Source organism: Parambassis ranga, chromosome 7, assembly GCF_900634625.1.
Source record: "Parambassis ranga chromosome 7, fParRan2.1, whole genome shotgun sequence".
NCBI lineage: Eukaryota > Metazoa > Chordata > Actinopteri > Ambassidae > Parambassis > Parambassis ranga.
Genome location: NC_041028.1, coordinates 21,386,979 through 21,409,356, shown reverse-complemented (window position 1 = coordinate 21,409,356; position 22,378 = coordinate 21,386,979). Strand labels below are relative to the sequence as shown.

At 44.7% G+C, this 22,378-nt stretch overlaps 1 protein-coding gene across 1 annotated transcript in view; it reads right to left on the bottom strand.

Moving 5' to 3' along the window:
• Window positions 1-22,378, bottom strand: part of plxna2 (plexin A2) — a 106,743-nt gene that overhangs the window by 16,345 nt on the left and 68,020 nt on the right. The window contains 12 exon segments of the mRNA XM_028409518.1: window positions 774-933; window positions 1,550-1,696; window positions 1,896-1,962; window positions 8,570-8,838; window positions 10,280-10,422; window positions 12,124-12,358; window positions 12,781-12,927; window positions 13,335-13,574; window positions 19,495-19,532; window positions 19,535-19,587; window positions 20,746-20,913; window positions 21,845-21,981. Coding sequence (XP_028265319.1) covers window positions 774-933; window positions 1,550-1,696; window positions 1,896-1,962; window positions 8,570-8,838; window positions 10,280-10,422; window positions 12,124-12,358; window positions 12,781-12,927; window positions 13,335-13,574; window positions 19,495-19,532; window positions 19,535-19,587; window positions 20,746-20,913; window positions 21,845-21,981 — 1,804 coding nt within the window.

The window sequence follows — 22,378 nt, the reverse complement described above, 5'->3', positions numbered from 1 at the left end:
GACGGAGAAGTGGATAGCCATTGTGGGCCTCATGCTGGGAGTGATCATTGATTTTCTTCTTGTTGACTGGGTTTTATTACTTTGTGCCTCTGCCAGGTGATCACATCATATTCCTGCCTGGCATGGCTAAGCTACACTCAAAAATCTGCAGAAAAACATGGAAGCAGGCAGATGTATACACAGACATGTAGACAATCACACAATTATTTTCAAGAGTGGGATGGACAGAGAGCCATGTTGTGCAGTAATGGATGATTTGCTGCGAGCAGAGGGGGGGGGCTTTTGTTCTTTTTGCCTATGTGGAGTGAGGGAAAATGAGAGGGAGAGGGCAATGGGAGGCGAGGTATGGACAGGCGAGGATGGAAGCGGCAGACTGCGTGGGAGTGGAGCCCGGCATGAGTCTGGTGAGCCAGTCTGTCAGCTCTTACCTGGGTCAACCACTCAGCTACGTCACAGGTGCAATAACACACACACACACACATAAAGCCTATGTTGATCTGCTGTGTCTTATTGGCACAACCAGGCAGTGAAAGCAGCCAGACGGAGGGATGCGCCACACACTGTCAGTCAGTTTGATAGAAGGCCTGGCAGCAGCACTCTCAGACTGGTTGGCTGGCCCGGCTGCTGGAACACAGCTTTTATCACACTAATGCACTGATAATCTGTACACATGGCTAGGTTTTCTATCACTGATACATTAATCTGTGGGCGCGCAGGACTTCACACCCGCCAGCTGCATCTGCAAGTGTTTGGATTGTGTGTGTGTGTAATACCCAGGTCCATGTCGACTGCACGCGGCCGCTGAGAATAGGGCATGTTCTTGTAAACGGCGTCCAGTATCTTCTCCTTCACTTGGGTGATGGTGTCGCAGTTCAGCACCTTCACTGGAATCTCTGGGCTGTTTTCGTTGTCTGGGTTCACACAGTTTAGGATCTGAGGAGCAAGACAGAGCGAAATATCACAGAGAGAAAAACAAAGGCTTGAGGTGCCCTGTTCCTGCCTGGACTTTGTGTCCAGCTTGAGGCTTTGCCCTCATTAGAGTCTCCTTGGAGCATGGCAGGAGCATTGAGAAACCATTTCCGCTCTCGCTGGCATCCCGAAATCTAATTTCACACCTTCGGCGGGACACCAATTTCCAGCTCTGCCGGGGTATTAGCACGTAATGAGCCAAATTCCCAGTCAGAGCAATCAGAGCATTGTCATGTCACATGCTGGCAGCGTGAGTGCTTTTTTTTCCTCCCTGTGCATGTGTGTGTGGAGAAGGGGTCGGTTGGTGTGTTCCATTCTCCACAGCCACCCGCCCTGATGTTGGACCAACACTGGAGCCTGTGGGATCATTAGATCTTTTTCTTCCCACAGTAAAGAAAACAGCAAACAGTCATGTCGCCCGTAAAATGGGTAAAAACTAGAAAGTTAAACAATTAAGTGTGTTGAAGTTCTATTTCCCAATTTTAAAAAATTGCTGTGTGGCTGCAAATTTAGCTAAAAGCAAATTTTGAGTGCAAGCACAAACTGTGTGTGTGTCTGCGCCCGCTGGAGTGTGACGTACCAGGGTTTTGTACTCGATCTGCTGGCGGATGAGCTTGTCTTCACTCAGGGAGTAACGGGCCTCTCCAGTGATGGCGTCGATGGGCCCCTTTTCCATCTGCTGCTTGATGGCGCAGTACAGCATGAACAGAGGCTCCCCGGCACACTCCTGTGAACACACACACAAAGACAGACAAACACATTCACACATGAGTGAACATCATGGCATAAACCCAAAAAAATCACTAGGCTGTAAAACACCTACTGTACAATCACAGTTTTAACTTGCAATCTTAACACGACACAAACTCATGTCTGTATGTGTAAACACGCACAGACCCAAAACACGTTTCGCTTGGTGCACTGACCTTGAGGAATTTGTGAAGGAGGAAGGCGAACCAGTTCGTGAGCATCTTCTCTGCAACCGACTCGGTTCTGAAATGACATAAAAACCAACAAAATGTAAGTTCTTGATATTTCAGAACTTTTAGATTACAAAACTGTTCCATAATTCATGACGTTACAGGGAAGAACTGAAAAGGTTATCTTGACATCCTGGGTGGGTACATCCTGCCTCTGCAACACTGTGGTCACAGTGAATGAACACAGCAGAGCAGAGAGAGGGCATCTGTGTGTGTGTGTGTTTGTTTGTGTGATTGAGTATGCATGGATGTGAGCGTGAACAAATGTGTGTGCTTGATTATTCACGTGTGGTTCCACACAGTGGGACATCAGCAGCTGTGACAAGCCTCAGCTGTTGAGAGAGACGAGTGCTGTCACAGCCAGGTAGCGCCTGATCACAGCCAAACCGATCTCCTCTCCTCTCTTTTTGTCCTCCCTCCTTCCGCCCCACCTCCTCTCCCTTCCCAGTCAATCACACATGGAGGTGCTGCTGGGCTTGATTGGGCATGAAAAAACACAAGTGTGCATTGACCTCTTCACTATTTCTACCACAGAGCACATGAGAGGGCCGTGCCTTTTATGATTTCTGCTCATATCTTTCTGGGGAATGCCGAGTGGACGTCCTCCCCCCTGCCTCATTAGCACCATTGTGGAACACTAGACAAACAGAGGTTAGACTTTAAACACACACACACACACACACACACACACAGAATACCAAACAGTCAGGTGGGAATGGTTAACGAGCATGAAGCATAGATGAAAGGCTTAGTTCTGTGTGGACATGCACCTGATCGGAATTGCAAACTTCCAATTCATCTCCTAAAAATGCTCTTTTGTCTTCTGAGGTTAAATAAGTCACAAGCAGCCAATTCTGAATTGATCATCCCATCGAGAGGCCATCATGGTTCCCAAAAAGTGTCTAGTAGAACCCCGGTCTACCTATTAATAGGCCAGAATGTGCTCTATTATTAGTGTTTGCCTAGTAGCCAAATGTGTGGGTCTGATAATGGCAATTTAATAAGAAGATAACATTTGAAGCAGGTGACACGAGCCTAAGAGCCGACAGAATTAACACTACTTTTTAGTCCACATCATTATCAAAGTCATTACTCCTGCTAGCTCTAACACAGCCGCTACATGCACTAATCACAAGTTCACGGCGTGTTAGAGTGCCCCACGGACTGCTTTTTGCAGGAGTGTGACAGCTTGTGATTGTCACCTAGCTGCTGATGATCTCTGCCACTCAGCTTGTATATGAGCAATTTAAATGGCGATGCATTGGAAAAAAATGACCCTCTTAATGTAGCAGGAAATGACTGTGATTACTCCAGTGGATATGATGGAGGGGCCATGCAGAGTGCACAATGCTGAACTGGGGATTAGCTGGAATCGAAGCAGCCAGGTATTAAAGACAAGCTAGAAGGCTTCCGTCTCCTCAATAGTGGTTAGAATGATTATACCTATTCATGCTCTGAAATGGACCTGGAGGATGATTATGACTATTACGGAGATAATTGTGTTAAGTCGTGTTTGAAGGCTATAAGCAAGAGTCTGGGACTGAGGCAGACGTCCCAGAAGGACTGTCTAAGCCGGGGAGGTTACAACAGTTTAGTCACTGAGACGGCAAAAAGTGTCAGTCATTCTTTCTCATTACTCTGAGACAGAATGAGGCTTCACTGTTTTTTTTCCCAAATGGAGAACTTCCCTTCAGCTGCAGGACAGCGGAGCAGGGCTTATGCTTTGTTTTGAATGATGTGCGCCTCAGTCGTGATGTTGTCTCCCGCGCTCGGAGGCTATTCCCATGCGACTGACACCGCTGGCCAGTCTATTGGCAGCTCGTTGTGAGAGGATGGAGAGCTGGGTGACAACCTATTTGAAGTGTGATGAGCCAGCAGGGGGTGGTGGGTGGGGAAGGATGTAGATTAGTTCACCCAGTTTCAGCTACGGGATGAGAGAGTAAACACTGCAGGAAATCGCTGTGCATGTGTGTGTCTGCATCCTCTTTGGTGGCATGTGCGCAGGCTCTATGCTTTTCTTCTCCTGACATACTATACATACATATATATATATACATAAACACACAGGTGAGTGAATGCATACATACATACAGAGAGGCACGCATGCAGTATTTATCAGCTGCACAGAAGAAACATCTCTGTTTGAAAGCATAATGAGAGCCTTAGGCTGTATTTTCACGCTGTATAAACCTAAATATATTGTGGATTTTTTGGACAATACCCTAAATCCCTCTGTAATTGCCCTCCTTCCTCTACAAGAATTCCCCCTCCCCTGCTTGCCATGTGCCCCTCCCTGGTTGTATGAGACTTGAGTGTGTTAGAAGTTAATGGAACCTATTAAGCCTTTTAATAAGCTCAGCAAGTCCCGAAGAAGGAAGTCAAATAAAGCCTTTTGTGCGGGGGCTGTGCCGACTCCCCCCTTAATATCTCTCCTCTTGAAAGTCGGGTGAGGAGGGGTGAGGAGGGGGCACTTTGTTCTCCTCCTTCTCCTCTCCATCATGTCCTCCTCCTCCTCATCTGCCTCCACTTCCTTCTTTCTATTAATTGAGTTCCATTAATGAACATCAGGATTTCATTATCCCACATAGTGTTTAAGAGGGGCTCCATCTCTGCTCTCCTAATGGCAGCTACAGGAATGGAGGGGATGGGGAAGCGGTGGGGGGGTGCTGTGTTAGCAGGCAGTGGAATGTCTTTCAATGAAACTAATGCCAAACACAATACTCGCTCTCTTAATAATGCTGTACTCCATTGCTCTGCATGGGCGGAAATCTCATTAGAAAAACGCTGAGGAGAAAAATAATACAAGATTGAAAAGTCTCAAGGTGATAGAAGCAATGTTCTGTGATTCCATTAAAAGAACATTATAAAGGAGAGGACGAGAGGAACCGGGTGAGGCAAGTGGCTGTGGCAAAACTTAGGAAGGAAAAGGAGAACGGGATGTTTTGGTGGGGGGTTAAATAACAGAGCAAGAGTCTGAGTAATTACGGACAGACAAAAAGAGAGGCCAAGGACAGCAGCAGCAGGAGGAGGAGGAGCGCCGGAGAGAGAAAGCGTGGATCCAAGAACAAATCCCACATATGAATGTTGCTAAATGCAATCCAAACATTATGAGCTTGCTGCATCAATTCCACTTAGTGCGGTGAGGAGTGAGGAAATCAAAGCTTAGATATTGCTTCAAAAAGCTTTTAAGGGGAATGAAAGTGCTCAAATCTTTGCCTGTCAAGACAAAGAAACCAGAAGGCATCTGAAATCTTTAAATACCAAAGAGACCGGATCTCCTCTGAAAAACACGGCGCAGAAGAGCACGAGTGCACACTTCAAACATCATTCCAGGAACTACACTGACTCTGAGATTCCTCTGCTACATAAATGTACAGTGTTTATGCTATAAACTGTTTTTACTGGTGTGGTATGGTGGAGGATAAAACAAGAGCACTTACTGTAACTGAGCATGATCAGAGTATGAAGCGCAACATTTACAATCGCCCTCTAGCATTAAAACACATCCAACCCATCATCATACTGAGCCAGTAACACCAGGCATGGTGCATTCTCTGCTACTGTTCTGCACTTTCCTCACATAAATAGCAGTGTTGTTCATTCTGCTTACTCACATGCATTCATTTCAACTCTGTGATATGTTACTTAAACAAAAAGTAAAATCTAATCGATCAAAAATGATTGTAGTCATATAGAAATACAACTGTAGACTGCTATAAATGAACACTACTACTTAAGTATGGAAAATCATACTGTACTATGGAGAGACGATCTGCTCACGTGAGAGGAATACAGAAAGACAAGCATGTTGTAGGCAGAGACAGCGAGAAGCAGGAGGAGATGCAGTGATAATTAGAGTTTATATGCAACGTCTTTGACGTGCTGCCCACGTACCACTGCTAAATATGTTTATTAGTCCTTTAACTATAATTGCATTGTTCCATTCTTCCTGCCTGTTCTTCTCCTTCTATTCTCTGCAATAGTAAATGATGGCACCCATCTTCTGACTAAAAGTCACTGCAGAGAGAAGGGGCTCAATTATTAAGGGTGTCTTACTTTGGAGGAGAAAATGACATTGAACCACTCCACTGTGTCAGAGTGTCCTCAATACTGTACAGTGCACAATCGTACAGTGTAGATAAACCTGTATTCTGAACCTAATTCTTATGTATCACGAGTTCAGACTGTCAAACTACTAAAACCACATAATCCCCCCAAAAACGTCTGTAAAACAAACCTTTGCTAAAAAAAAAAGTTTTTTGTTAAACAACAATGCAGATCATTATCTTGCCATTCCAGCAGTGCGAGATGAGTACAAAATGTGTGTGTCATAGACTGTATATAAAGATGGACGACATCAAAAAAAACATTTAGATTGCCCCCTGGTGGCTGGCTGCAGTACAGGTCATGTTAGCCCCCCCATATAAGTCAAATGGACACAGACCCAACTTAAAAAAAAGTTTTTACACATCAAATTAGCTAATGAGGAAGTAACATCATGGTCAGCAGCCAATGGATGGGTGGGTTTTTAGGCTTTAGTGTCTTTAATCTACTGCAGAGAATCCAGTATGGACTCTTTTCCAACATGACCCCCCCCAGTCCCCATGAGAGAATTATTCTGGCCTTTCTTCTGTACATTCAGCAGAGACAGACCCAGTCTGTGATGTATGCTGGATCACACAGTGGCTTGCTAATATTATTTGCCATTGTTGCTGGGAAAGTGCATCTCCATAGGAAGGGAATGAAGAAAATATTCATTAAAAAGGCTGCAGAGCTTGTAAAGGACTGAGAGACTGTCTAACATCATGTTAGTTTTGCTGGTCTTGTCCATTTATAGAATATGGACCGCCATACCCTTTAATAAACAACAATGTGGATACCTTGTGCAAATTAAATTTTAATACTGCTCCCAGTAACTGAGGTAACGTGAGGACAAGCGTCTAATACACACTATAGATGGAACTATTTTTGCATTTCTCTCTGTAATGGTTGTGCGATGATGGTGTGATCTCTTAAAAGGTCGAGCCCACCTCCAGAGAAACGATGGCAGCTGAGCAGAGAGCGGAGCAAAGCTCTTTGCTACGACTAAAACATGTCTTCTTAGGATACACTTTCAACCCACTGTAAAATAAATGAGAAAAGGAAGTGGGCTGGTTGACCTGTAGGGCCTTCCTGTATGTTGGAGCTGTAATCTGTTAGCTCACTAATATTTCATTTGGAGGGGCTGCTGCTGCCATTAATGCACTGAGATAACTCGGTCTTAGTATACGCGGCATAGCTTTTTTTGTTGGTACAGTACAAGTAGCTCCATTTGGACACTATAAAAACGTCTGTTTATATGTCGCTAATTTATAATTACCATTAAACAACCTGCGTCTGAATGTGAGCAGATAGAAAAGACAGCTTAATAGGTAAAATGGCTGCAAAGCCCAGCCCAGCAGCCTCACTCGATGCCCCGCACACACACAATTACAGCTTAGAGACATGTTCAATTTGACTATCGTCACAGACGTGTGTGTGCATTTGTGTGTGAGTCAGCCTGCTGGCTTGACTGTCGGCTTTCCTCTAAATAGGCGATGAAGAAGACAACAGAAAAGAGCCATGTCAAATCAATAATCTCTTGAATTCTTCACAAAAATGGGGAGTAAAATGTAAAAAACGACGGGACATTCAGCCCTGCAGGCTGCAGCAGCGGGACCTGAGGATTACGTACCACTGTGCCCCTAATAGGAGTGGATAATGAAAACTTAGAGGTGACGTGGGGCCCCGCTGTCATGTGAAATAGCTTAATCCAGGTCCATTTGAGGCTGGGTTGCTTTACTCGTCTCTCTACATGAGCGTTCAGTCCTTTCTGGCAGTTGTTTACTCTGACTGCTAATGTGAGGCACTAACAAAAGAATGAATGTGTTGTCTGAAGGTAAAGCAACTGCCTGCTCTCACTTTTTCAGCTTATTAGCCAAGTAAACATAATCTAAATCATGCACAGAGCAACTTTCGAGAAGGACTGTGCACATAGCTTTTGAGCAAACAATTGTTTTTTTCAGTCCTTTACCAAGTTTCTATACCTACAAAGCAGCTGAGGACACTTGGGCAAGGACTTAGCAGGTGTTTAAAGTTTTAACACATCCCAACTCCCCGGGAAAACAATGCACTGTGGATACACAGAGAGGAAAAAAGTTACCACTTCTGAATGTTTCATAAGGAGCCTGAGCCTGGAGGATAAGTGAGACTGACAGTGGCATTAAGAGAGAGCAGTGGGAGGAACACGGTGCCAGAGAGTGGAATTATGCAGAGAACTCAGATGTTTGTCCTGATGAGCATGGCGAATGCTGTTTATCTCAGCGTACTGTAAATGTGCTACAGAACTCATTAAAATGCGGCAAAGTGTCCTTATGGTTACACAGGGAAATCAGAACCCATCCACCCATAAACAAATGGGTATGAAACATATATATCTAATCCCCATCCATCTCCAGCAGCTACCTCCTCCAGCCATGCCTGCACCTCTTTGTAAATGTAATCATGTGCAATCTTACTCCATCCCATCTGACTGTCTTTGATAGAGATAATGTATGCAATGTAAATCTGCTGATTTCTAAAGGGCTTCGCAGCCAGGTTACCTGCGCAGCAGCAGTTTGGGGTGGTTCTTGCTCTCCAGGTTGCGGTCAATCAGGTCCGACAGCAGGTGTTTAAGGACATCGGTGGCGTACTCCAGTCGCCCCTGCAGGGCAGTCATGATAAGTGAGGCCACGTTGCCACGGTCCCTCATGGAGAAAGAGCGCTGCATTTCTAGTGTTCGGATGAAGGTGAGCAGGAACACTTTGTTGTTGATGAGCTGGCCAAACAGCTTCAGGGCCTTTTCCACATTCTGCTGGCCGTTACCTGACACCTGTACAGATGAGGGAGGAAGAAAAGTAAATATCCAGCATCAATTTGTCAAGTAATAATTCAAATCAAAATAAGTTAGACTGGCTTTTAAAGATTTGTTGCACTTCAACTTTTCACTGTGACCTTGACTCACACAAAATAAAGATTTTTCCAAAAGCACCGAAAACACTCACTCATATTTCACTTCAGGCAGACAGAAACTCCCACTCATGGTGGGTAACTGAGAAGATCTTAATCAATTATTGACTGGGAGTCTTTTAAAAATCTTTGTACTCTGAGTTAGCCACCATTTCACCCAAGTCAAATGTCAAAAAACTTTCCAGAGCAACACAATCCAAGTGACAAAACTTTGTGTTTGCTTGAGTGCACATCACAACACAACTAATCCAGGAAAAACCTGTAATGCTAAGCTAAGCACGGGCTCTTACTTCCCCACTATATTGATATAATTATGTATACTTTTTTTATTTTGAAGACAAAGGTGTGGTTGTGTGTCTCAGCCCTGTGACAGATTGGCAACCTGTCTAGGGAGTTCCTGCCTCTTGCCCATTGGCCACCTGACCCTGTACAGGTCAAAGCGATTTAAGAACATGGATGGATTAAGGATTAAATGCTTTGTTTTTAACCCGCAGGAGGCTGAAATGCCAGCAATGTAAAGAAGCAGAATGGAGCTGTCCTATTGTGATCTATGCCAAACATAAACAGGGCCTCTGACCTCTAGCATACAGGGCCAGCCTTATCTCAACCACCACTACCATCCCTCTAATTAACCATACCTGATAATCCGGTCCCATCCCGTCCCGCTCTGCCTCACCCAATCTACAAATAAAAAGCTGTGCCTCTATCACATGCAATCTCTTTATCCCTGATAGCTTCATCCTGTGGACACCACTCTCTGTGCATTCCACATAAAATAAACTTGTTTCCCAAAACTGCTCTGGCCCCATGAAGAGGAGCAAAAAAAAAAAGTGTTAACCAGCCAGTTTTCCACCCGAAGGAGGAACCCACAGTCCTGCCTGGGAATTACTCACTTCATTACCCCTCATACTGCAGCCACTGGTGGATGAAATAGCCATGTGCTGGGACCCTGTTTTCCATGAGGGAGCTTGCATGGGTGTGTGTATATATATATATATATATATATATAGTATATGTGTGTGTGGATGCTACCAGCATGATTGACTATGTATGTATGTGAGACCAGAGTGTGGAAAGGATAAGTGGCACACTGGTATCCTTTCCCCCTCGAGCAATTTCCCGCTTATGGAGGTTGCCCTACGGGGAGAGTGTTAAGGGCAGGCTCAAACCTTGGCTCCCCTAAGGCTCCCCTTAACCTCAGTCTGACTTTTTCTTGGCCTTTGTCAATGCATTTACAGCTTCTGTGTTTCCCTCATCTTGCTAATTGCTTGATTTCTTTCTAGCACATTTGTCTCTCCACTTACCTCAAGCTCTCTGAGGACAGGATGGTCTTCTATGCCAGGGAAGAGGACCCTCATGGCATATGTCCGGTAGTCCAGATAGGGGATACCAGCTCTGTCGAGGTCACTGGTCAGCTCATTGATGTCTGTCTGCAACTCAAGCAAAGGCTGGAATACGAGGTGAGGACGGAAAGAGAGAGAGAGAGGAGTGAGAAATCATGAAAATAAAAACTCTTTAATCCTCTGGGACTAAATATGTGAATCCATCTTATCTTCACGGTGTTTACTTCCGTGGTGATGAAGATGACAGAAAAGTCGAGATAGACTTCATGTCAGAAAAACTCAATATTTCACATCTCTCCCTTAAAAATACAGAACTCTCTCTCTCTCACACACACACACCATCCTTTTCTCACTCATTCTTATCTACCAGCCAGTAAATTGGCTGTAGCAAAGGCCCCAAAGAGTGTGTCATCTCAGTGTGGGGCTGCAGGTGAGCACTAGTTAATTGGCTCCATCCTGACTGTCTCCCGTTCAGGCCCACGGCTCTGTTGCTCTGCATTGCCGCCCTTGGGGAGGGCTCCCTGTCTGCAGCCTATCACAGGAGCAGCAGCAGTCCCCCAAACACCCTCCTTAAAAACCCCATCACCTCAATCCAGTCTTAGTCTTCACCTCCTGGCCCTGCAGCCCCCCTGTGACTCAGAGGTTTACACACCAACATGTGGACTCACAGCGTACGTAAGGAGGAACTCGGGTACCTATCTAAATCACCCTGCAGGGAAGCACTCCTCTGACCACTGCTAATGGTTAAAACATTAATCTGCTCCTTTCCCAGGGCTGCCTGTGTGATCCCCCTGTTTTGCCTACTCTGCCTGGCTGCCTGTCTCTCTGTATCCATCTGTCATTTGACAATTCTTTGCTGCAATAGGGTGTTTTTATGCTGCATAAGTAACACTGGGAGAGGCGATCAGGGTGGCTGGAGGGGATAAATAATAAGGTCTGCTTGCTGATGATGAAATCCGCTGAACACTGTCAAACATAACCTGACTTTTTTGCTGCCTCAGTTGATTGGCTATAATGACCCAGATGATGACATTAGGGGCCAATCAGCAGAGCCTATTTGAATCACTGAAGCTGAACTGAGTGTTGCAAAACAGAACTGAAACGCTGTTGAAGTGGAAACCGGGGCCTTGCCTGAACTTATAGGTTATCCTCGGACAAGGGCTCAAAGGTTAGATTAAACTACTGTGCCATCGCTGAAGATAATGTGTGTTGCCAAGCTCCATGTGTCAGATTGGACGACGGTGGACACGGTATCACACTAAATGTGGCAACTAAAACTGCCCAGGAAAGGATAAGTCATATAGGATTGTGTAGCATTTTCCACATATAAACACTGGGACATGGGCTTCACCAAAACACACCTAGTATAGAAACACAGACACAATCTCAAAGGTAAACGGCCCCTCTGTTTAGGGAACGTGTCTCATGTTTAACGTGTGTCTTGCTGTGATGAGGTCTGTACCCAGCATGCAAAACTAGTTGAGCAGGGTCTCATGCAGGGCTGACTGACTGAGAGTGTTGTGATAAATAACCAGCATGACTCACTGACCCACATTTAGAGAAACTTCCGCTGCATTTTGAACACATTCATATCACCAGTAATTTACTTACTACACTACTAAATGCACACATTTATGCTCGCTGTGTGATTACAGCCTGTTGGAGTAAAAAGCATTCCCTCAACAACATTCAGCTTCGTAAGTGACGGGCCGACCTCTAAAATGACTGGATGTAAATGGATATACCAGGCAAAGTAGACCCATAATCACCCTCACTTAACACTGCCGCTCTGTGTTGTTACGAACCTTCTTTGCACTCGAGGGCAACTCGCGACTCCAGGTTGTCCATTTGCATCTGCAAGCGCTTGAGAGTCAGGTCGTTTTCTCGTGATTTTCGTTTGTAGGCGATGAGGACCAGGATGACGATGATGAGGAGGAGACCTCCACCTGCTGCGATGCTAACTATGGCCGGAAGGGTCAGCAGGCTGTCGGACATGATGTGAACGGCACCTGGAGAGACCTGCAGACCTCCCACTTGAACCTGCCAAGAGATGCAAACACACATGATCACAGTAAATCCTCATCCTTTAACAACTCTGTGCAATTTTCACATTGTTAAAGTGATAACTGAAACACAGCAATGCCAAGTCTCTCAAAACTGTGCACTGAGCTACAAACATATGGCTGTTGACAGCATACGTTGACATTGAGAGGGAAATAGTCCGGGGCTTGCACTCAATAAGCAGGCAACTAAAAGTAATTGCAGTGGATTCTGGCAGAACCTTCTGACAGCTTAGAGCACACTTGCGCTGCCTCTATCTTTGACCCCTTTGCTTCAGCTGACATGACAACGTAAGAGTACAAATAATAGAGTTTAGAGGCCAACTGTTATGAGGAAGAAATCACAAATACAGGAACGAGGAAGATGAGTGGGTATGTAAGTCAGGAACACAGACGAGGCACTGACCATGACTTGTATTGTCCTGTGAGGTTGGGCGGCTCACACAGCAGCTGGCTCTCAGACACAGTGACAGAGCAGGGAGTCTCTCCTATCAGCACCGTGTAGTTAAGCTTCACCCCTCCTGATGCTGGGGGGACCAGGTTTCTGCCCTGTGGGCATATAGCAGTGAACAGTGAGGGGTGTGAAATCAGGAGACAAACAAGCACGCAGTTCAAAGGCATGTTTTTTTTATAGATGAACAAAAACGATGTGCCACATAAATACACTGTAAATTAGATCCCGGCTCTAAGCACAGCTGCTACCAACTAGGATATCATACAGCGATCAGGGCATACATATATCTCCAGTGGCGGTAAGTGGGAACAGCTGCCAGTCAGGAGAAAGGATTACAATACATCCCTAAATGAATTCTGTCTTTTATTCAAAAGGTTTCGCAAACACAAATTATGACAGAAAAATATCACATTAATGAGCTATGAGGGGAAAAAAGGTCAAAGTACTTCTAACAATGTGAGTTCTCTTTAATTAAATTCATTATAAACGGCACAGTCTTTACCTTGAGAATGATGGGGGATCCTGGTTTCTGCTCCAGGACACCGGTGGTGCTGAGCGGCTCAAAATAAGGGTTTGGGTAGTAGAGGAGGTTGGTATTATTGTAGACCAACAGAGCCTGCACGTTGTTGAAGATGAATCCAAACTCGTCCGCGTGCTTCACCGTGTCCAAACCTGGATGGTACTCCGCCATCAGGGAGGGAGCAAAGCAGCTCATGCTGGTAGTGTTCAATACTTTACACACCTAGAGAGAGCGTGAACAAACACAAGTGAAAAAAAGTCACAGGGAAAATCTACTTTCTGTGCTGCAACAGCGAGGTCGCACTGAAGCGGTCTTACACATCATGTTATGGTAGCCTGAGCACCTCCAAATGAAACAAGAAATGTGATTCAGTCATCCAGGATAAACCTACACAGCTCAGCACCGCTAAGGCTGCAAAAATAAAGCAGAGTTCCAGTTCCATCATAAACACCTCTGTCTGTTACAACCCGAACTGTGGCATCAACAAAAACCCTGAAGGGAGCTCACCAGCATAATAATTGACACATAAAATTCCACTTCTTTGCTGTCATAAATCCGTCTTTATTGAAGAGGAAACCTCTATAAACACTGACGATAAATTTGCTGCGGCTGCCTCACTGAAAACCACTGGAGAACAACCACCACAAAGGATGGAGAGGCTGCTCCTCTGTCTCCTCCGGTGGAGGCTGAGCTATGGCTCTTTTATTACTTCTCTCCAGTTTGCCCAGATGAGAGACCTGTCTTCCATCCATCCTCCCTGGCTCAGCTCTAGAGGGAAGGAGAGGGAGGATTGATTGCTGCACAGCACTCTGTTCAGAAGGGTTTTTATCTCCTTTCACTCCTTCCCAGCCCTCTCTCTCTGGGGAAGAAACTTAATTAGAGGTAAATATCATCAAAGGTGGTGAACGCGAGCGGCTACCGCGCCTCCTACTGTTGTCTGCTACTCTGGAGAAGGCCGGGGAGATCGATGTAAACTCATTCTGTGTAGGGAACACCCAATTGGATTTTGCCAGCATGGAGCAAGGTGGGTTGAAGGAACGCATTGTGGTAGGAGAAAGCAGGGATTGGCATCTTTACTCACTTTCTTCTCGGAAATAGGATTACAGAAGGTTTCATTGAATCGTATTATCTGTGTGTAATATGTGATGCATATCAGGCTAATTGTGATGCTGCTTTAATTATTGATTTATCTGCTGTGATGGTACTTTGTCTGTGCTACCAAAACCCAATACATACAATGTGGTATTAGTACTTTGCTCAAGGGAAACCACAAGTTTATTCAATTTCATAACACTGGCACAGATTGTAGTTTATCTTTTAGTGCAAGACTATTTTTGGCAACAATGACCTGTGGAATGGATCAGCTGGGGCAACAGGGCTGCGGCAGAATACATTGATTATAAGTGATGTGATGTTTGTCTGGATCTGTTGTAGGGCTGCTCACTTAATCATATTGCTTCATACTAGCTATGGCTAGTGCAGTGTAGCAGAGACTGCAACCTGCTGCTGATGTGGAGAGACATTAAGCAGCAGAGGCCTGTGGATTGTTTTATTTTTCCCTAATGCATCAACATTAAATAGAATTTCAGTGATCCCGGAATCAGCCAACAAACGTGGTATCTGACACAACATGTTATTAGACACAGATATCAGACACACATAGCACCTTTAGTGAAATCAATCCAAACACTTCGGCTTCATACGTTTTATCAATATCCTGCACAGGTCTTTGCCTGTAACACCTGTGCTTATATAAGTATGAAAGAAAACATGATTCCAACATTAAAGCTGCCTGCAGCACCACAACTCCAAAAGCCTGTAACTACTACAAGCTCTGAATGCTAGGCAACCAGCCCATCATGACATTTTCCACTTTACAAGCTACGGTAGCAGCACCATAATGTAGAGCGAGGAGATAAGCCCTTATAAAAATAGATAGCACAGCCAGATAGGACTCCTGACACACTTTCACCAAGTTTAGATCCTGTGAAATCACATTAGCAGCTAAAAAGTTGTAAGAAGACATGAGACTTAATGAAAATTTTACAGAAGCATTACTGTATCAAAATGGGTGCTGCTTCACAGAGAACCACAAGCAAGGAACATCTGAACAGCTCTGTTGCAGATCAGAGAATCAAAGCATCCACTTATTAAGAGTGCGACTCACTGAATGCAGCATCTCATTGATTCTATCCATCCATTTGTGCTTATTGTGATCCTCGTGCAGGCGCCCTGCTTGTTGTTGTTGTTGCTGTTTAGCATCTGAGCCCATATGGTGTGAACACTGCATGGTGCAGGACAAACAAACCTCTCAAACCGTGTGTTCTTTTCATCAGTGTGTCAGTATTAAAGGTTTAGTGGATAAACAAGTTCAAGCTAAGTTTGATACTGGCTGCTTTCTTACTGTTGGCATGGTGACATGTTACACAGACAGGCCCAGATGCTCCCGTAGAATCCTCGTGACTGTCACATTGGAACAGCAAGGCATTTGCAAGTCAAGTGAAGCTCTGACTACCATCTGCTCTGCCGGAGATGGATACTGTGGGCCCCCCCCCTGCACTGTCCTCACTTCCTCTTAAATAAATCCTTTCTTTCGCTGAATCCTGTCAGGATGGAAAACGACTCCTATCCTGTAGGATGTTTTTCAGGCTGTGTGGCAGTGAGCGTAACGTGTGTAAATCCAAAGTGAACAGTGAGTAAATAGTGATGGGTAAATGGGGCATTCTGGGATTTGATAGAGAGAAAATGATATTTGGCTCGGCAGGGGAATAAACACTGTGACACCTTTGCCTGACGTCTACCCTTCAACAGATGGATAATATATATATATGTGTCATTACAGTACTGTGCCCTATGTTTACAGTACAGATGGATCTATAAGGATTACTAGATTACATTCTATTTCTCCATCTACATCAAAAAAAACATTACGTATTTCTGCTGCAGTGCATCACAATTAAAAAAAGTCTGTATGTTGTCAAACACAAAGTACACGACAGCACAATTCTTCCTTTAGGCCGTTTGGTAAAAGAAGCCAGTCAGTGTGTAGCATTGATAAAGTGAATTGAGGTCAACAGAAAGAGAAAATAATTGGAATCTTGGCCTCATCTGTCTTCTTTCTCTAGTGTTGGATAGAGCCAGTGTGTTTTAAGGCAGTAACACTCCAACCCCTCTGGCTGAATACATTACCATGATCTACTGTGCGGCTACAGCCCACTCAATCATTCAAAGGTCTCTGGCCAGGGTAGTGGTGAGAGAGAGAGAGAGAGAGAGAGAGAAAGAGAGAGAGAGAGACTGAAGGAGAGACCGAGAGAGAGAGAGCACAAGGAGATAGATAAGATGGGTTGGCTGTGGAGCTGCGCGTAGGAAAAATGTGAGGAGGTCACGGTGTCAAAGGTCATCTGGAAGCTAATATTTGAGAGCTAGTCACTGGCTGTTCTGCTGCTCCTATACTTGGTTACTCCCACACGGGGTCTATTTTCCTGCCTGCGGTCCAGCCAACTGCTAGAACTGCATTAAGTCTAACTTCAGCACCGATCCATCCACACATGCAGGGTTCTGAGTGGTATTCTAGCATAAGGCTGTGGCACTGCTTTATGTGCAGAGGTTCGTTATGATTAAAGGTACAGAGCAGAACGTTGGTCTCTCCCATCTGGCTAAAAGAATAATTACACAAACACTGTCGACATGTGCACAGGACTGAGGGGAGACACTGGGGCTGTCCTTGCCTCAGCTCAACTAACGCTGAGGGGCAACAGAGGGAAATTTGTTATGCATCATCTGAGGATTTAAAATGAATCTGCACCTTAAATGTATCATGTTTATTTAGATCTATAACCAATGAGGAAAGAGTGCAGGTCCGGCTGTGAATGTGAGATAATCAATAAACCACTCATGATGCTGACATGGGGAGGTGATATGTATGGATGCTTATAAACATGTAAATACTAAGGTCTCCGTTATCATTGATTATGGTATTGATCAGCGCCCTTCAGTGGTCAGACAGCCGACAAGCGATAGGTAGAACCGTAACATTTGCTATGATCAGCAGCTGCTGTAAAAGCACCTGACACCCCGTCCAGCCATCTTAAGTGTGGCAAATGCGTTGGATGAGATCTGTCTGGGACAGGGAAATGTTCCGAAGCTGCAAAATAACCCTTTTAGCTTTAATCAAGATCATGATAAATGTTTCAATTGTGAATCCAGTGACAGATACAGAGCATTTCACAAAGAAAATTGTCTTTTCTCTCTCTCTCTCTCTTTCTCGCCTGGTTTCTTTGTGAATCTGTGCAGGTGACACAAGGGAGAGAGAGAAGAGAAGCAATTTAGTGGGAGACAGGTGATCATTTGAAGGCTGGCTGACAGACAGCAGCTCTTATTGCTATAGGCTGCTCTGCTGTTTGCCTTCCTGCAGTGACAAAAACAGGGGAAGGGGTAGACGGGGTCTGAGGGGTGGGATGAAGGATGGGTAATTGTAACCTTAGCATTTAATAGAAATTCATTCTCTGTGGCTGTGAGGGCAATCAAGACAGTGACACGGTCTTCTTTTTGCGAGGTGCAAGGTGGGGAGCTGGATGAGACGAGGCGGGGCGGAGACGAACAAGTGTCTTTCAAAGCTTTGGAAACTGACAAATCAGACAGCGACACCCTCACACGAGTCAAATCGCATTTCGCCAGGTCTGTCTTTATTCCTCATCAAGTGTGCTTTTCTCTCGGTCTTTTACTTGTAATTACACCATTCCTAACTCACAAAGGTCTTTTAGGGAAACTGTGCTCTTACACGAGGAAAACTGTAGCACAGAAACCCCCAGGGCAGAATGATGAGTTGTATTTAGGAAACCTTCTCTAAGCAAGACAGACACTTGGGCCAGTTTTAGACTGGGGACGTGAAGCTGGAAGTGCAGACAGGAAGGAGGCATGTTGGCATAAAGCTGTGCTGGATTCTGCACGTGAGGTGGCTGAAAATATTTCTGTGTATGTTTGCATGCAAACCTGTTCTAAAAAGTCTATAAATGACAACTTCAAGTGTGAGACTGTTTCCGCTGTGTGGCAATGTGTGATTCTCAGTTTTTTCATGCAACAGAAAAGATGCCTGAAGGAGCAGCACAATAAAGAGATGGTATTTTACATAAAAATAAAGTTTCATAACAACTACTGCTCACCAACTGTCACCAACAAACATCTGCAGTTTATTTTTTTATTTACTATTTATTACTTTCTGAAGGAAGTATGGCTGTAAGTACATAACAAGAGAATCCACACAGCAGTAGTTTGTTTGGTAGATGAGTCTGACACTGACATACAACACAGCACACACACCAATGCAACATCAACAAGTCTCATTTGGGCCTTAAATGTAAGGCAAGACTTGATTGGAAGTAAAACTTTTACTAGCTGCTGACTATGAGGCTTAAAGAGCAGCCCGCCCTATCAAAATAACAGTATGTGAAACCAGTGCTAGAGCTGGACACACGTCAGAGTAGCAAAGAAATCTAACGTGAACATGTTCTTTTTTTGTCATTTCTGTTCTGTGAAGACACAAAGTAAAGTGACAAAGAAATGGTCTGACACATCTGGAGCCAAAAACCTTTGCTGTGGACTTTGTTAGTCTTTGAACTAACACTAAACTCTGATGCATGATTTGCCATCTGTAAGGCACGCGGCCACCGTACACACTCATCTGTTTTTGCTTTTTTATCCTTCGTTCTCTCCTTTAGTCCACTCTCCTGTCCTCCCCACCTTACTCCAGACCACGCAGAGGAAATCCCATCCTCTTAATTAAACAAGGGCCCCAAGACAGGGGCTCAAATGTAATTTGTAACGATTTCCTGCAGCCAACACTTTGATTATACGAGGGCTCTTTATGCTGACCAAAGACTTCTGACTGCAGTTAATCTTCCGTTGAAAGCCATTAGGAGTCTCCTTGCCCCCGATCATGCACACCTCCAACAATCTCCCCACTGACTCACCAACACCCTTCCTCAAGTCCTACTGTCCTCCAGCTGGCTCCAGTACTGCATCAGTGTGTGCATACACACACACAGAGTCAGAGGGGACCTAGTTAGTGTACACCTGCATGTACAGTAGTAGGTGTACGTCAGGTGCACCTGCAGCACGAGCTAAACAGTGAAGTGGTTCTTACATTGACAGACTCTCGGCCGGCGTACTTCACACGGATCCTGGCTCCTGAACCACATCCAGATTGTCCCTGTCACCATCAGAGGGGGTGTGACCACTACGGGAAAAAGACAAAATGTATTTATACACAATCTATTCACAAGTGCATCCTTTTATAAAAATGGATTTAAAATACTTCTCCCCCTGATGTACTTCTCAAAATGTTATAAAATAAATGCATCCAATCGGCATCTCATCCTCGGTTTCTTGAGGAGGTAATAGCTTTTGGAGTGGAGGATGATGCATTTTAACGGATTTCACTAGCTACAATCAACTGGTGCAGATTTGTGTTTGAAATACTGAGACAGCTCGAGCATATTAAGATCCAGCAGCCGCTCTGGGCCTGAAGACGCATCAGCACAAAGAAGAAGGGATGAAAACTGCTGGAAGTCCAGCTCGTCCTGCAGCTGGTCTGAGTTGTTTTACAGTAAATGTTTTTATAGATGTGACCATCAATGTGGCAGGCTGAATAAAGACCAGGAGCAACTGCAATAACACATGAGGGGTTTATGCTCCTAGGTCAGGTTCAAACTATGGACAATGAGTTACTATAGACAGACCTTGTGCTGTCTATAGGCTCAATAAATAAGACACAGCTACGTGGAGACTGGCTGCTCCTGTACTGTGTTTCAGTATAAAACAGTATCGACTTATAATTAGTTGGATTTTCGATGTATTTTCTCCTCCTGCGTACAAAAAAAAGAACAAAAATATACGTGATGTTCTTTCCAGTCCGTATCTGCCTTTATTTCTCCCCTCTATTCCCTTTGTGCCATCATTTTCTGCACCCTGCACTCCTTCCCCTAAGCCCATGCCATCTGCTGCGGACTCACACCTCTGATAGCACATTGTTCTCTAAAGCCGCTATTTCATCTTCAGCCCTCTCCTCCTTTTTAATTAGTAGTGTATGGTGTGTATGTGTATCTGCCAAAGACGTTCAACAGATGGATAAACACTGCATTCGATAGGAGAATCTCAGTCTCAACAGTGCCCATCCTCTCCAATCTGTGAGCTGTTCTATCAGATCCAGACTAATTGGAAGAGAACCGAACAGTAATTGAAAGTGCAATACTGACTCATGTCTGCTTATTGTCGCTGGCCTGGACTGACTGGCTCTAAAGATCTGGATCGGGGGAAGAAATCTTTGCCTGGGTGTCAGAAGCTTGAAGGATAGAATCTCACATCTACAGTCTGTGTATGTGATGATCATGGTTACCTTGCGATGCTCCAGTCTGGTTCTATACGTTGGACTGTGGGATCCTCTATGTACTCGAAGGTGAGGCTCTCTTTGATTTGTGCACGATCCACACTCACGCTGATCTGAACGGGGCCGACCCCGGACAGAGAGGGGGCAGAGTAGCAGACAATCTCCGTCATGGTGCGTCTGCAGGTGAAGAGTACAGACATTAGTGGAATAATTTAAAACAACAATATGAGTGCAGAACATATTACAGTTACAGTATTTGCTTTCTGCTCCCTCTACAAGGCACGATCCACCTGCGCACCCTCTATATTTATCCCATTTCATTAGCAGAGAAGCCCCATTCTGCTCCTCCTCTCTCTCCCTTACCAGAAATACAGTGAAGCACAAACCAACAATTAGCCCCATATCTCATTAAAGTTGACTCCTCAACCTTACAACATTACAGTCAAGACTACCGCAGCAGAAGCTTAAAATAGGTGCCTTGAGGAGTGCAAAGCAGAAAGAGGGCATGTGGGAGCGATGGAGGGAGGAAACGGGGGATGGGAGGAGAAGATGAGATAAACAGATTGATGGAAAAAAGGACGGGTTGAGATGAAGAAAGGAGAAAAAGGTTTTTTCTCGAAGCTATTATTGCAAGGTTTGATGCAGTAGGTCATCAAAACCTTATTAAGATTTACACAAGTTTCTGACAGAGAGAGAAAAAGAGACTTTCCCTTAGGGGAACTCTCTGTAATATCAAGGGAAAAGAATACAAGAAAGCCTTGAAAAATCGCAGCTTATTTAATGGGAATAATCCACATCATCTTCACAGTTTTATTTTGGGCACAGCATGCCATATAACTAACATTTTGTGACAGTGATGCATAAAAAGTTCAGGAAACTCAGAGTCAACCCATCAGTATGTATTATAGGTGTACAGAAACAAAGGTAACACATGAAGGTGCAGGTGGCATTTTCCAGCTTTCTCCCTAATATCCATGTTATACTCATCACACCTCATCACAATGTGAAAATACAGAAAGACATCTGTGTTAAACAGAATCCGATTTTAGCAAATTAACATTTTGTGCTTGCATCTACAGTAAAAAAGGATGGAGGAGAAAAATCTCACCCGAAGAATTCACACGTCTGGTTTCCAAACTGAACGTTGACACTGCTGCCGGCGCCGAGGTTCTCCCCCATGATGGTTACTTTAGTGCCTCCGGACTCTGGACCTCTGCTCGGGGACAGGCCTGTGACTGTTGGAGTCTGCATACCAGACACATGCACAGAGAGAGGTTAAGACAGAGGAATTCAAAGGGAAACAGACAGAGAGGACAAAAAAAGCTTAAAGACTGTCTACAGTAAACAGAAAAGAATCTCTGTGTGGTAACGCTTAACTTTCAGGTATTATCACAGATCCCCAGCAAATTACAGTGATTCATATTGCCAGGATGATGGCAGTGGAGTGCAGTGCTGATGGGAGAAAAGAGGATAAAACCAGGAGCTCTTAGAGTCCCTGAGAGATTCTACTACTGCGTGTTGTGCATTGCTGGCTTGTGTCTGAGTGAAGTGTTTTAAAGACTGTCTGAAAATAACTAGTGTTTACAGCAGCAGGCAGCTACGTTGCTGTCACACAGACAGATGGAGAAATATCCAAGTAGAC